At 39.4% G+C, this 14223-nt stretch overlaps 1 protein-coding gene across 2 annotated transcripts in view; it reads right to left on the bottom strand.

Annotated features, from left to right (window-relative positions):
* The window catches only part of tent5aa (terminal nucleotidyltransferase 5Aa), a 62809-nt gene extending 48758 nt beyond the window's left edge, over nt 1–14051 (bottom strand). Inside the window, exon 1 of one of the 2 annotated variants that reach the window (XR_012100254.1) lies at nt 12124–14051. Coding sequence is in view for 1 of the 2 variants with exons in the window: in XM_073056421.1 (XP_072912522.1) it covers nt 12680–13858 (1179 nt within the window). In the remaining variant the exon portion in view is untranslated. Of the gene's footprint in view, nt 1–8825 lie in introns of those variants that run through there. The other variant, XM_073056421.1, reaches the window with a different exon arrangement.
* Between the last annotated feature and the right edge of the window lie 172 nt (nt 14052–14223).

Genomic DNA, 14223 nt, shown 5'->3' with positions numbered 1-14223 from the left:
GGAAGAAGTTAAGTATTACTTAAGTAATTACTTAATCCATTCATTTTGAAATGGGTTAACTGAGTGGCCACTTTATTGGGTACATTAACCTGCTCGTTAATGCAAATATCTAATCAATCATGTGACAGCAATTCAACACACAAAAGCATGCAGACCTGGTCAAGAGGTTCAGTTGTTGTTCAGACCAAACATCAGAATGGGGAAGAAATGTGATTTAAGTGACTTTAACTATGGAATAATTATTGGTGCCAGACAGGGTAGTTTGAGCATCTCAGAAGCCGCTGATCGCCTGGGATTTTCATGCACAACAGTTTATAGAGTATGGTGCGAGAAACAAAAATGAGTGGCAGTTCTGCAGCTGCAAAAACTGTTTTATTAAAAGGTTAGAGGAAAATGGCCGGACTGGTTCAAGCTGACAGGAAGGCGACAGTATATCATATGACCAGACATTCCAACAGTGGCGTGCAGAAGAGCATCTCTGAACACACAACATGTCGAACTTGGAGGTGAATGGGCTACGGCAACAGCAGCGGAACAGCACACTGGGTTTAAAGGTGTACCTGATAAAGTGGCCACTGAGTGTACAGCGTAGCAGAAATTTGAAACAGCCACGAGCCTATTATATGCTTCCTACAGAGCTATATAGAAAATGCATTGTCAAAAGCCCTTTCAACCCAGCTCTACGTCTCCTCCATTGCCTTCTCATGTGACTCTTAAAATATTTTAAAGCTCCTAATCCTTATTCCTCTGGTGCTTGCTCATTTCATTATTACTCTATTCTGACGCCTACGTATACCTGTTGCTGCAGTTAATGCCCTGTAATCATGGGCTTTACATTTTTAATGCTCTCCTGATTTGGTGACATTAATTTTCTCCCTGTAAAGAAACTGCCTGACAAGCCTCACGTTTCCAATACTTTCTATTTTTAGCTTGGCTAATGCTTTGTTTTCTAAATCCCTATTCCATTTTTGATGGCTAATTTACATTGATGGCTTCTAGTTTTACTCTTTCTTACAAAAGGAAAATCTCTTTTATGGTACACTTCCATAATTGTCAAGTCTCTGTTAGTCACTGGCACTAAACAATACTGGGCTGCTGGAAATTCCTCAGGTTAAAAAGAAATTAAAATTAAGTATTTGTGCTCGAAGTGTGACTACCAATTGCTTGCTCAGTTCAAACTGGAACCAATAATTCAGTTACAGATCTGGCCTGGTCCAACAATTCAGAGACCCAAGTTCCAAAACGTCAGCTATGGAATTTAAATTCAATTAATTATCAGGAGATCCCTATTTGCAATCATGACTACAAAAACAACCAGACTGTTATCAAAACATTTCTTTTCACTCATACTTCAGGACAGCAAATCTGCCATCCTTACCAGGTTTGGTCCATGTGTAACCATCACACCCACCAACATGGTTGACTCTGGAAAGGTAATTAGTTTAAGGGCAGATAGGTATGGGCAACACATGCTAACCTTGCCATTGATGCCTAGATTTCATTAATACACCCACCGCCTTTCCCAATAAAAGCTACTAGCCTTGAACAGAAAATGCGTGTGTGCATGTGTGTTTATATTGCAAAGAAGGAGCTTACAAAAGATGACCACCTAAATAATCAAGATGAATAGATTTAAGGGAATATTCTACAGCTAAGGATCCTTAAATTACCTCTATTAGGAGATTGGAATATAGATTTACAACTAAGCTATAAAATAGGTAACAGAGGAGTGGAATTCATTCTGTCGATAACATCTGGCATACAAAAAAACTGTTGTAACTATAAAATAGGAATTCATATGTACACTCTGTGACCACTTTATTTATTAATCATTTTCACCTGATCACATCACAAGCAAAAATAATTTGCTCATAAAAGGTGCTTAACAGCTGCTAGGCAAATGACGTTTGAAGACATGGTTTGGTTTTCAAATACCATAAAAAGCAAGGTGAAATATGTATTTGATATCTTGACAAATTCCAGGTCATTAAAATGTTGTATGATGATTAATAGATATTTAAGTATGGGTTTATTAGTTATAAATTTGCATGCTTATGATAAACCATGGTATACACTGCAATAAACCTCTTTTAAAATATTGAATTACGTTTTTTTGAAGCTGTAGCATCCAGAAATGAACCATTGCAAGTTTTTAGAATTTAAGTGTAATATTTGTCCTTCCAATAAACATATAACTTAGATAATCAATGTGTTATTAAAATCCCATATAATGTATTATTTATCTACCTTCACTCATATGGAGCCAGTGATCATTAATGGAGAATGTGTGGAGCAGGTTAAGACCTACAAGTATCTGGGAGTACAGTTAGACGAGAAGCTAGACTGGGCTGCCAACACAGATGCCTTGTGCAGGAAGGCACATAGTCGACTGTACTTCCTTAGAAGGTTGGCGTCATTCAATGTCTGTAGTGAGATGCTGAAGATGTTCTATAGGTCAGTTGTGGAGAGCGCCCTCTTCTTTGTGGTGGCGTGTTGGGGAGGAAGCATTAAGAAGAGGGACGCCTCACGTCTTAATAAGCTGGTAAGGAAGGCGGGCTCTGTCGTGGGCAAAGTACTGGAGAGTTTAACATCGGTAGCTGAGCGAAGGGCGCTGAGTAGGCTACGGTCAATTATGGAAAACTCTGAACATCCTCTACATAGCACCATCCAGAGACAGAGAAGCAGCTTCAGCGACAGGTTACTATCGATGCAATGCTCCTCAGACAGGATGAAGAGGTCAATACTCCCCAATGCCATTAGGCTTTACAATTCAACCGCCAGGACTTAAGAACTTTTTAAAAGCTATTATTAATGCTTTTTGAGATAGTGATTTAGATGCATATCATATTTTTTTTACTGAGTTAAGTATTGTATGTAATTAGTTTTGCTACAACAAGTGTATGGGACATTGGAAAAAAAGTTGAATTTCCCCATGGGGATGAATAAAGTATCTATCTATCTATCTATCTAAATCTCCAACAATCAATTGCTGGAAATAAAAGTTTATATAACTACATGTTATAATCTATGAGATGTCAACTGTTAAATATGGAGGCATTACACTGCAAAACTGTTGGGTAGCTCAGGACTCGTGTAATTCACACATTTAGTGGAACTCATCAACAAGTTCCCTATTATCATCATGGTATCAGCTAGTGGAGCTTCACTGATTGCAACCCCCATTTTAGCTTTGGTAATAGCCCATATAATTTGTGCCAGGTTAGAGAGAAAGGAGAGGTATCATGATCAAGAGAGCACTGAGAGAGATTGAAGTTGAGAAAGAGAATGAGAAGCATATAGAGATTGAGAAAAAATAGGGATACTGTAAATCTCAAATTCAAGCTAAGTATATAATTGGTATAATTTCTATTTTGAAAAGATTATTACTCATTAATTGCTCATGATCATTATACCTGGTGAAATAGCATTATCAGCTATAATGGTATCTTAGGACCCAGAAGTATTCACTCTATTTAGCAGGAAAATGGAATGGTCCAGTCTTCTCAGGAAATTCAGTGCCAGACGCTTCTGAGGATCTAAAGGGGCAGTCCTCCACACGTTCAACAACATATGCTTTACAGCACCCAGTTCCACCTCTCCCTACTACTTCACACAATCCAATTTGTCATGTCCATGTCTTATGTACAACTGTTGAATATCTAGTAAGTTTCATCAGTCTTTGGGAATAACAAAATCACTGTAGTCTCCTCGTAATATAAATCCCATTCTCCTCTGAATATTCTCTTAGTTCAGCCTGAGTGTTGTCAAATCACCATTTTTATTCTAACCTGGATTTCTAATCCCGTAACTACTCTGTCACCAGGACTACTTCAGATTAGCTCATCCCACTGATGAAACCTTCATTCACACTCTTCTCACATTGTGGCTTATTTCATTGGACATTCCATCAACTTCTCATCTACTTTCCCATAACTTCCTGTTCAAATGCTGCATTCATGAATAATAATATTCATTTGTTGCCCCTATATTTAATATGCTCCCTCCAAGTGTCCCCTCATTCAATATACTGGCCCATGTTAGCCTCAAATTTTTTTAAAAAATCAACCTTACCTTCAAACCTCTCCAAGGCCTCACCCCTCCCTTTCCCCATAACTTCTTCCAGCTCTCCACTCTACTGAAATACCAACCTAGGTCTCTTGTGATCCTCCAAATTTAATCACCTCACCATTTGTTGCTACATTTTGATGTGCATAGATCTGAAGGCCTAGAATTCTTGTCTTCCCCATCTCTCTCTCAACTTTTAGGATGCTTCTTAACACCAATCCCTCCAAGCTTTTGATCGCCATTCCTACTTTTTTCCCCCCTATGTGACTCAGTGTGAAATTGTGTGCAACACCTTTGAACATTGATTACTTTGAAGGACACTATATGCATTATTATAATCTAAAATATTTAGAAAAAATTATCAATTCTAAACCATAAAAATGATGTGCTCTGGTTAATAAGCTGGTAAGGAAGGCAGGCTCTGTCGTGGGCAAAGTACTGGAGAGTTTAACATCGGTAGCTGAGCGAAGGGCGCTGAGTAGGCTACGGTCAATTATGGAAAACTCTGAACATCCTCTACATAGCACCATCCAGAGACATAGAAGCAGTTTCAGCGACAGGTTACTATCGATGCAATGCTCCTCAGACAGGATGAAGAGGTCAATACTCCCCAATGCCATTAGGCTTTACAATTCAACCGCCAGGACTTAAGAACTTTTTAAAAGCTATTATTAATGCTTTTTGAGATAGTGATTTAGATGCATATCATATGTTTTACTGAGTTAAGTATTGTATGTAATTAGTTTTGCTACAACAAGTGTATGGGACATTGGAAAAAATGTTGAATTTCCCCATGGGGATGAATAAAGTATCTATCTATCTATCAGTGCCTTTTCCAAATGGTTACTTTTATGCATTCTGAAGGCTAATTGATCATTAAGGGGTTTTCATATCACCTGATCTATGTTCCCTCCCATGTCCAGTATCTTATCATTACTAGAATTCACTGACTTTATTAGAAAGGGGACAATGGCTCCTTTCTTTTGCTCAGAAATACCAAATTCCATTAACTAAGTTATGATAAAATCTGAGCCACTGCTGATGTGTTCCTATCAAGACGGCTTGCCCATTGAATCAGTCAACCAGAAATGTTATCAGATTCCTACTCTACATTACACCATACTTAATCTGTACATATCACAAGTTAGTTTTCTTGCCTTTAAAAAGGGCCTCACAGTGGTCTACTAAATTTAAAATACTTTGTGATGAACAAGGTAATCTGTAATCAGCCTTTGAAATCTAGCTCTTCTATGTTTTTTGTTATTCAGTTCCCTTTTCTTTCCAGACAATGAATTTAAAATGGCATATTTCGCAACATTTAGTAATGCCAATATCAATGTAGAAATCAGAAATGCCAAAATTAAATGCATAATTAAAGCCAACATCAACTTGTAATCTAATCAGAGCTGCCAACATCAACTTTAAAATTTCTACGGGTCTCTATTAATAAGGACTGACCATTTCAGTGCCAAGAATAGCAGGCACATCTGGAATATTCACATTTAATTTGAAAGCATTCAATTTAGATTGTATTTTCCCTTCTATTATTTAGGACAATTTATATGCAAGCAGCCATAATGCTTCTTATAAATGTATTCTTATTGTTCATTCATATACCCAAATGCAGCAGTAATATTGTGCTTTCTTGTACTAAACTGCACTATTACAACCCATTTTATTCAGAGTTTTTAAAATTACCTTTTCCATTGCTTATCCATTATTGGTAATAATGAATACATCTGAGAACTTACAGTTGCTATAGTAATTCTGGCCCTCCTATTAACGTGAATAATAAGAACAAAGCAAGAGGAAGCCTACTTGCAGTGACATCCATTTTCCCAACATGCCTAGCAAGTAAAAACAACATCCCTACAACACTTGTGAGAGGACCACTCTTATTAAATAAGAAACAGCTAAAAAAAAACATTTATAGTCACAAAATGAAAGAAAAATGAACTATGGTATGAAAGGCTTACACCACTGGCTTTTACCTCCATTAAAATTTAATAATACTGTACTTAATGACAAGGTATCAAGAAGAAAAGGGCACATTGTGTAGGTTTGACTGTTATAATCTATATTAGGCTTACATTTTCCCACAGAAATGACAAGAAGGTGTGATTTTGGGAACAGTTTGCTCACTTAAGTAGCATCAATCTGATACAAGCCAACAATGTTGACAGCATGTGTCCTATGTGATTGTTAATACAGAGTAGTTCCATTGCTTCTAATATGCATTATTCATCAACAAGAACTATTGTAATACATAACTTTTAAAATTACCTTAATCTTTGTTAGAGTTGTTCCATGATTATTCTCAGTGACATGTTTACAAAAAAAAAGCACCTGGTTTGAGTTGCAAATGGAAATTACTGGATAACCAACACTATTTTTTAAAAGGTAGGTCATCTTGGAATCAATTTATAGAAATTCTGCACCCTTTCCTTTTAACAAGATACTTTCTTAAAAACAGGGTAGGACTAGTCATGCTAAAAACTGCACCAGAATATTTTTAAACAAGCAGTGACAATTTAAGTATATGAATATATATAGATTGCTTGTATTTCAGAGTACTGTCGGGTTGGAAACAACCGTAAAGTGGAGATTGATGGAGGAACCTATTAAGTGCCACAGTGAAGTTCAGAATCTGTAAATTCAGTGTGGTAAACAGTTAAAAATGTGACCAAGGTGCAGTATTTTGTGCTTTTCTAACATGAATCTTAAAGTGATGTTTGTGTTCAGGAAACATGAAAGTATGAGCACAGCTGACAATGAAGTTATTTGTTCACTAAATTTCAATGGAAATTTCACTGCTGCAATTGAACCCTTAATCCACATCAGTTTGCAATTTCCTGTTTGCTATTTTCCCAGTCTCTGATCTCTGCAAACTCTAATCCATTGTAAATATTGCATGATGAAATTTCATTCACAATTTACTACTACTGAACTCTTCCTGATAAGGTTCAATTGTCATTATCTCCCCCTCTATCAAGCCCCCAGCAGCCGCACATGATCTTCATTCAAGCTCTCGTCCTACTTCAGTACTCTGTTCTATCCATTCACACACATTGCTCAATAACTAGATTACTTATTATTTCCTTTTCCTCTCTCTCAACTATCAATAACTTCTCGTTCAGGCATTATGCTTGAGTTTGCTGGGATAACAAACTCTGCCTCTTCTACATCTGACATACCTCCTCCTTTTCCAATTTCATGAACCTGAATCATCAGCTTGATTTCTGTCTTCACAGACGTTGCCTCACCTGCTGAGTATATATATTTTTATTTCAGATTTTCAGCACCTGCAATATTTGGCTTTTGTAAAGCCTTTTGTTGTCAATCTCCCTAATTTGTTGGTTTTGATTTTCTCACTCTAGATTTTATTGTCTTAAGTTCCTAAATATTTATATGTAACAAACACAAATTCAAATTGCTTGCTGTAAATATATCTGTTAGCCATCGATAAAATACCAATGTATTAATGTGGTGTTAAAATTAGATGTTAGAGCAAAACAATTACTACTTCAATGTAAACCTTTTACAAGATCAACATCTCTGGAAAAAAGACAATTTTGTGGACCTTCAATAATAAAGCAAGCATGACAGGCAAAGGCAGTGCATCTGGATTTGCCAAATTTATTTGATAGGGCAAAGAGATTGCTGAACAAGGGCAACGTAATGGAGAAAACATTGGTTGACAAACCAACAAGACAAGTGGGAATGATGCAAGGATGAGACAGGCTGTTATAGGGATCTAAGAGAGGTTAAAAGAATGGACCAAATGATGGCACATTGAGTAAAATGGAGGGGAAATGTGAGGAATGCACTTTGGTAGGAAAAACGGAAGAGTATAATTTAAATGTTGTGAAATATTGAATGTTGGCATTGCAAAACATTTAGTACATTGTGATACCTATTTTGTTCATTACAATCAGTATAATGTTGGTCTTTGCATATAGAATATTGTGAAATAGTTTTGATAGCTCTAGTAGCTGTGCAGCAAAAAAAACACTTTGGAATGAATGGGTTGTTTAACACAGATCAAGTGGAAAGTCCTTGAAGTATGGTGTGATCTTGTTACAACACAAGCCCTCTGTTCAAGTTAACTCAGCTCAACCATTCAACAACAATGGACTTCTGGACACCAGGTGAGTCAAAGGTCTCTGGAAAGTGGTTCTGTAAAAGAAGCCACAGATCACCTACGATTTCACTGAACAGGGTCAAGAAACTGGCAGCCGATTTGTACTTGGTGTCTGATTTGTAAGCAATCAGCTCCATGCAAAAACTGAGAGTCCTTTAAATTCAAGCGGTCAATTTATTCCAAGGGATTAGTTATAGGTGGAAAACCATTTCTCTGTTCTCATTCAGACCACAGCAGCAATTGAGGACTCTCACCATACTTTTCAACTTAAACAGTGTAACTACCATTCTTCCCAGTTTAAAAATATAAATTGCAGTTAGTGCCTAAAATTACAAGTGTATACTTATCCTCAGTTCCCTGTACCCCACCCTCCAGGGACGGAGGAGAAAATGTTAACCTGCTCAAATCCAGGGCTTTACACAAGAATTTCTTGTAGCTACTCTGATTTGAATTGCTTAAACCAACTCCACATGGCTGACTTACTGAGTTGTAGCCTGAAATTGCTGAATGCTCACAGCTTCTCTGAAAGTGCTGCATTTAGATCTTAGCATGAACAATGCTTTCAGATTATAAGAGGCATTACATTCTCAATACAGATGAATGACACTGGACACCCATCAATAGAAAAAAATAACTTTTATTTACCAAAAAATCCAAATATTGGATTGTGTAAACAAATTCACAATCTGTTCCCCTTGTGACTCACACAGATGCTTTAAAGTCTAGGTTCCATCAACTATTTGGTTTCCTCTTTGATAGAGCCCCTCCAATCACTGTAAAGTCCAGCAGACAAATCCAAGTCACAGTTTGCTGCGAAAGGAAGCCTCTCAGAAGCCATACATATATGTGCGGCAGTTGAAGAGAAAGTAATGCACAGAGCCTCCTTCATATTTCCAAGCTCTTGTTGAGAGCTAACCAAGATAGATGGTGTAGATTTTTGGGCACTCAAAACTCTTCAATTTGCCCACAAGTCTTCATGATAAATAGTTTTTATTAGTTTTACAATGGGGGTTGAGGGGGATGGAAAATTAACATTCCAACACAACAAAAGCATCAATCACACAAGGGAATACGGTTTATTTAGCTTAAGATTGCAAGCTACAAGCACTCACTCAGAATTTCAGCTGGTGTGCACTTTATTATCTCGTTGGAATAGCAGTTTTTACTCACCAGTGGTTATAAGCAATGGGAAGGAAAATGGAAGAATGCATTTTAAACACACTTCAAAGAATACTTCAGTACAAATTAAAGCAACAAAAAAAGTGAAGTTTAGATAAACCAATTCAAGAACCAAGGCATGTGTAATGATTTATCCACTATCAATGTTTAAATACAAAACCAACTATTTTAAAAAAACGTTACTGGTGATGAAAGTGCCACATCCAGCTAAAATCCTGTTCACTGTTACAGAACAAAATATTGATATCTGAGCCCTCCCTGTTGTTACTGTGCTTTAAACCGAATTGAGAATTCCTTCACCTCCCCTCCACCAGTTGAATAGGAAAGATCATGGCTGTTTCTGGTCTCAATTTCCACCTAGAGTTTAAAAATACACACTGGCTACTTATTTGTATTTGCCACAGCATTACATTTCATTTGACATGTTGTTAATGTGGCAGTGATCCATGTTAGATCTTCTCTTTTCCCAACACCCAGCCGCACTCTCAATCCTGTGCTTAAAAATCAGCCTCAAAGTTCTTATTTTGCAGAGTGTTTTTAATTTATTCAATGCCGACAGCTTGCTCTGGAAGTCCTGCTGACCCCAAAAAGGATGTCTCATTGATGGAGAATGACCTTGATGGCAACTTTAAATAAGCACCAATAATGAACACACCCTCATCACCAGCTGATCCCATTTCCCTTGTTCTTCCCTTTGCACTTCCATTCAAAGCCTCACATTGTAGCTGACAAGTACTTCTCATTGGCATCACTTGTACGAACTGAAGGAAATAACCCTTTTTACAAAATCACTGGAGTACTACACTAAACAGAACAGCAAAATACACACCAGCAAACTTAGAACAAAGGTATTACCTGCCCTCACTATTTCAGTTCTCTCAAGTGAACATTAGTGCGCTGCATTTCAAGAGAATGTCAAAAATTGCAGTATATAATGTGCATCAGTTAACAAATTGAGCTTTTGATAAATGCAGAATACATTGATATAACATCCCTTTAACTGTCTATCTTTAGCACCATCTCCACAATGAGGTTTTTCATCTAAATAACAGACCACGATTCTGGAACTGACCTTTTTCTTAACAATAGTTTAAACCTCATCAGCTGGCATGCCAATCCCTTTGCAAACTGAAGGTCTCTCCTAGCTCTAGATTCAGTTGAAAGTGCTTAGCTTCTTCCCCTCCACCTCAATCCGTTTAAACTCTTGCAATATCTGGAGGGCTTACAGCAATTGTTTGGCTGTGGTTACAGACTTTGGAAACATACACCATTAAAAGAGGAAACTTTGAAAAAGGCAAATTTATCATAGGGGCATTGAGGCCCAGCATGTTAGGCACAGTTAACTGCTAACAAGCATTTGGAAGCAAAAGAAAATTACACTATTTACTATCAAACTAAAGTATATATTTTTTTTATTGTAGTTAACTGAAGGGAAAGACCAACATTTCAAATAAAGTAGTGATGCAATTTTTGACTGGTTATTGTTGCCTAAAGTTAAACAGTTAAAGATTTCTTCCTCTTCATTGCCACACACTTTCAAATATGCAAAACTAAAGAATGCATTTCCAACTTAGTCACTGGCTCAGTCTCCTAACCAGATTCAATCACTTCCAATATCATTAAGTTTAAAGCCTAAGTCAGTGTTTCTGTTTTCTTTGGTGGTCAAAAAGTAGGCCTGTTCCCAACAACTGTCAAATTAAAACTGAGCACATGACCCTGACAAATCAAATCAACCATAGCCAGAATGTTATTCCCAATGAAACACTGGGTCAGCTTTTTATTCTAACATTTGAAAGCGTGCTGCTGGGCAATGCTCGACTGTGCCACGCTCTAACTTCTAATAGGACTTCACTGATTTGCTAGGCTATCTGCCCCCATCATTTGTTTAGATACCCAACAAAAAAAAAATTCACAGTCTCTCTTCCATCCCCAACTTCATTGCTTCCGGGACACCCATCTATGCTTTAACTTCAGAAACTCAAATGCAGTTGCAGCGCACAGTACAACGTACCTGTAATCTGAGGCGAAGGAAAAAACGCCAAGGAACTTATTACAAACTGGAAAATATAAAGTACTTTGCTTAAATATTTGCCTAAGTGCTACACCGTCCAAGACAATACATACTTTTTAAACTATCACATAAACAGAATATTTTTAATACAAGTATTTTCCAAGAAAATAGGGAATTTAGTAATTCGTGCAAGAACACTTTTTTTGTCCCTGATGTAAAGAAAAAATGTGGATTAAGCCACAAGATTTGAATACAGTATCTCCATTCCATCATTATAGGCAATAGGCACTTGATTCATGTTCATGTAGACAAATATAAATTAGCCACATCTTTTCCCATGGGTTTTGTTTTTAAGATATAGATATGGATATATGAAAATGGAAAAATCTTTGGTCCATAAACAATTAGTCACAGCGTTCAGCATACATTTCCACCATCAGTAAGAAAGTGAAGCGTGCTCTCTTTAACCGGGAGCCGTGGACAGCACAAGAGCGACTTCTGTCGACACCCGCCAACAGCCTTGCATGTGTCTGGGACAAACGCTTGGATTTTCAAAAAAAAACAACTCTCCAAAACAAAAACAAGCAACCGCGATGCAGCAGTTCCCCTCGGTGTATCATCCATAGTGTTTGCAACCCGAAGTGTAACCGTTACCACTCCCTCTTCCGCAGAAGGCAAGTCATCGCTATTCGCTGCGTTTTCCATTTATTTGCTACATTCGACTTACCATATGGGTCGGAGAACAGGCGAGAAGGGAAAACGGGGAGGGTTCACCCCCCTCACCTACGAATCAGCATCTACACAAAAACCCGAGAGGCTCTTCAACCCTCAGCAGAAAAGGCCACGGGTGCTGAAATCCCATGTTGTCAGTTCTCAGCCAAGCCTCAGAGTGGGAGGGGGCGGGGGAACCAGTGAGTGGGGGAGCCAGAATAGATTTTTTTTTATATATATAGATAGTCGAGATGTCCACCTTCAGGCTCGGAATTGAATCGATTTGTCGTCGTTTCAAAAAAAAATCGATCATCTCCAAAAAAAGCTTTCTTTTCAATTTAAAAATCTCAAACTTGGAGTAGATCAACATTGCACTAAACAAACCGAGCCTGGGTAAACGTTCCTGCCCTCTATCCCAGTCGCCCCATTGCTGATACACACTAGTTGCAAGTGTCTCCTTTCCCCAGTCCCAGCGGATTTAACCCTTCACCTGCCGTGTCGGCTCCAGATATCACCCCGTGTATGTTTGTCCTCGCCCACCCCACCGTTGTCATTCTCGCCCCTAGCTTCTTTCAGTTACAAGGTAACCAAGTGGAATAGTTGTGCTGCTGGCAGGGGAACACCGGCTGTACGTGAGCAATGTAATAGTTGTTGAAATTGGCGTCGGTGACATAAGGTGCCGGCTGGTAGTAGCAGGTCACGTTGGCCACGTTGGGGATGATGTTCTGCTCAGCCAGGACGCGGAGGGCCAGCATGGTGATGAGGTTGAGCGTCTGTCTCCGCTCGTGGCCCATCAGGCAGACGGTGCTCTCGTTGACCACCCGCTGCAGGGTCAGTAGGTAGTCGTACTTGCGGTCCTCTAGCCCCATGAAGTGATTCTGCAGGTAGGACTCCAGCTTGCGCTGCTGCTCACCGATGTCGGAGAAGTCGATGAAGAAACGGGAGCACATGTACCTCTGCATGGCTTTCATCTCGCTCTCGGACGCGGCTCGGAAGCCGCGCACCAGCAGGTTACAGTACTTGAGCAGACCGCCGCCGCGGATCTCCTCGGGGTTTCTCGTCGCGATCAGCCGCTGCTGCAGGTGCTCCAGGGCCTCGGCGAAGTCGCCGTACACGCTCTCGCCCAGGATGCTCGGGTGGAAGTGCTCGGACATGGGGTTCTCGGAGCACTCGTAAAACAGTAAGAGCGAGTCCAGGTTGATTTGGAAAGCGTCCACGCTGAACTCGAACTGCCTCCTTAGCGAGTCCACGAACTTTAGCTCCACGTTCTTACCGCTGTTGTTGGACAGCGAGATGAGACTCCAGCGGTCCGAGTCGTTGCAAACCTTGACCATTTTCTGCACGTAGGCTTCCTTCAGGGTCAGTGGCGTGATCTTTTCCTTGTTGACACCCTCCGGCAGAAAATCCAACAGGCAGTCCAGCACCACGTTCTTGACGATTTGAAACTCCTTGTCGCCGCTGAGGTCCGCCCGGAAGATGAGGTCCAGGTCCTTGTAGCCCAGTCCGCTGTGTTGGTGAAGGACGTGACTGGCAGCCGAGCCGTTCAGCCTCACGTCCCGCACATAGATGCGCTTCTCCTCCAAGCGGCTCCGCACCACCTGCACGATTTGCCGAGGCTTCACCTCTAGCGTCGGGAAATTGCCTCGCCCATGGATTGGGATAGTCTCCGTTAGGATCCTGTCCAGCCGCTGCACTTGTTCCCAGTTCAACACGTTAAAACTATTGCATTTATTGTCATTTTCATCAGCCATTGTAGTTTACCAGCTCACGTTAAAGATTAAAAATGCAGATGGTGTCAATTTCCTCCCGTACTGTGTATTCTTCCCCTCCCCCTTTTTTCTACTTTCCTTCTGCTGTTATTCCATCAGCCGTGCAAAGCTTTCGCTATCTGCGTATTAACTCTCCCATTAGTTTTTATACGGCTCCTGTGTGCAGTTCCGGTTGTGAGTCACGGCCATGGCACGCCTATTGTATTTGCATAAACTGCTCCGCTCCTGCTGGGTAAAAGATACAAATTTAAACAATATATAACAATTTTCTTTTTACAAAAAATACGTTAGCGCTCAGAGACGTATTTTAATCGAAAGTAGTAGAAAGGCAGACCTTAGAGTGTAAG

The sequence above is a fragment of the Hemitrygon akajei genome, chromosome 9, assembly GCF_048418815.1.
Source record: "Hemitrygon akajei chromosome 9, sHemAka1.3, whole genome shotgun sequence".
Lineage (NCBI taxonomy): Eukaryota > Metazoa > Chordata > Chondrichthyes > Myliobatiformes > Dasyatidae > Hemitrygon > Hemitrygon akajei.
The sequence above is the reverse complement of the archived record's forward strand: the minus strand, read 5'-3'. Positions and strand labels throughout refer to the sequence as shown.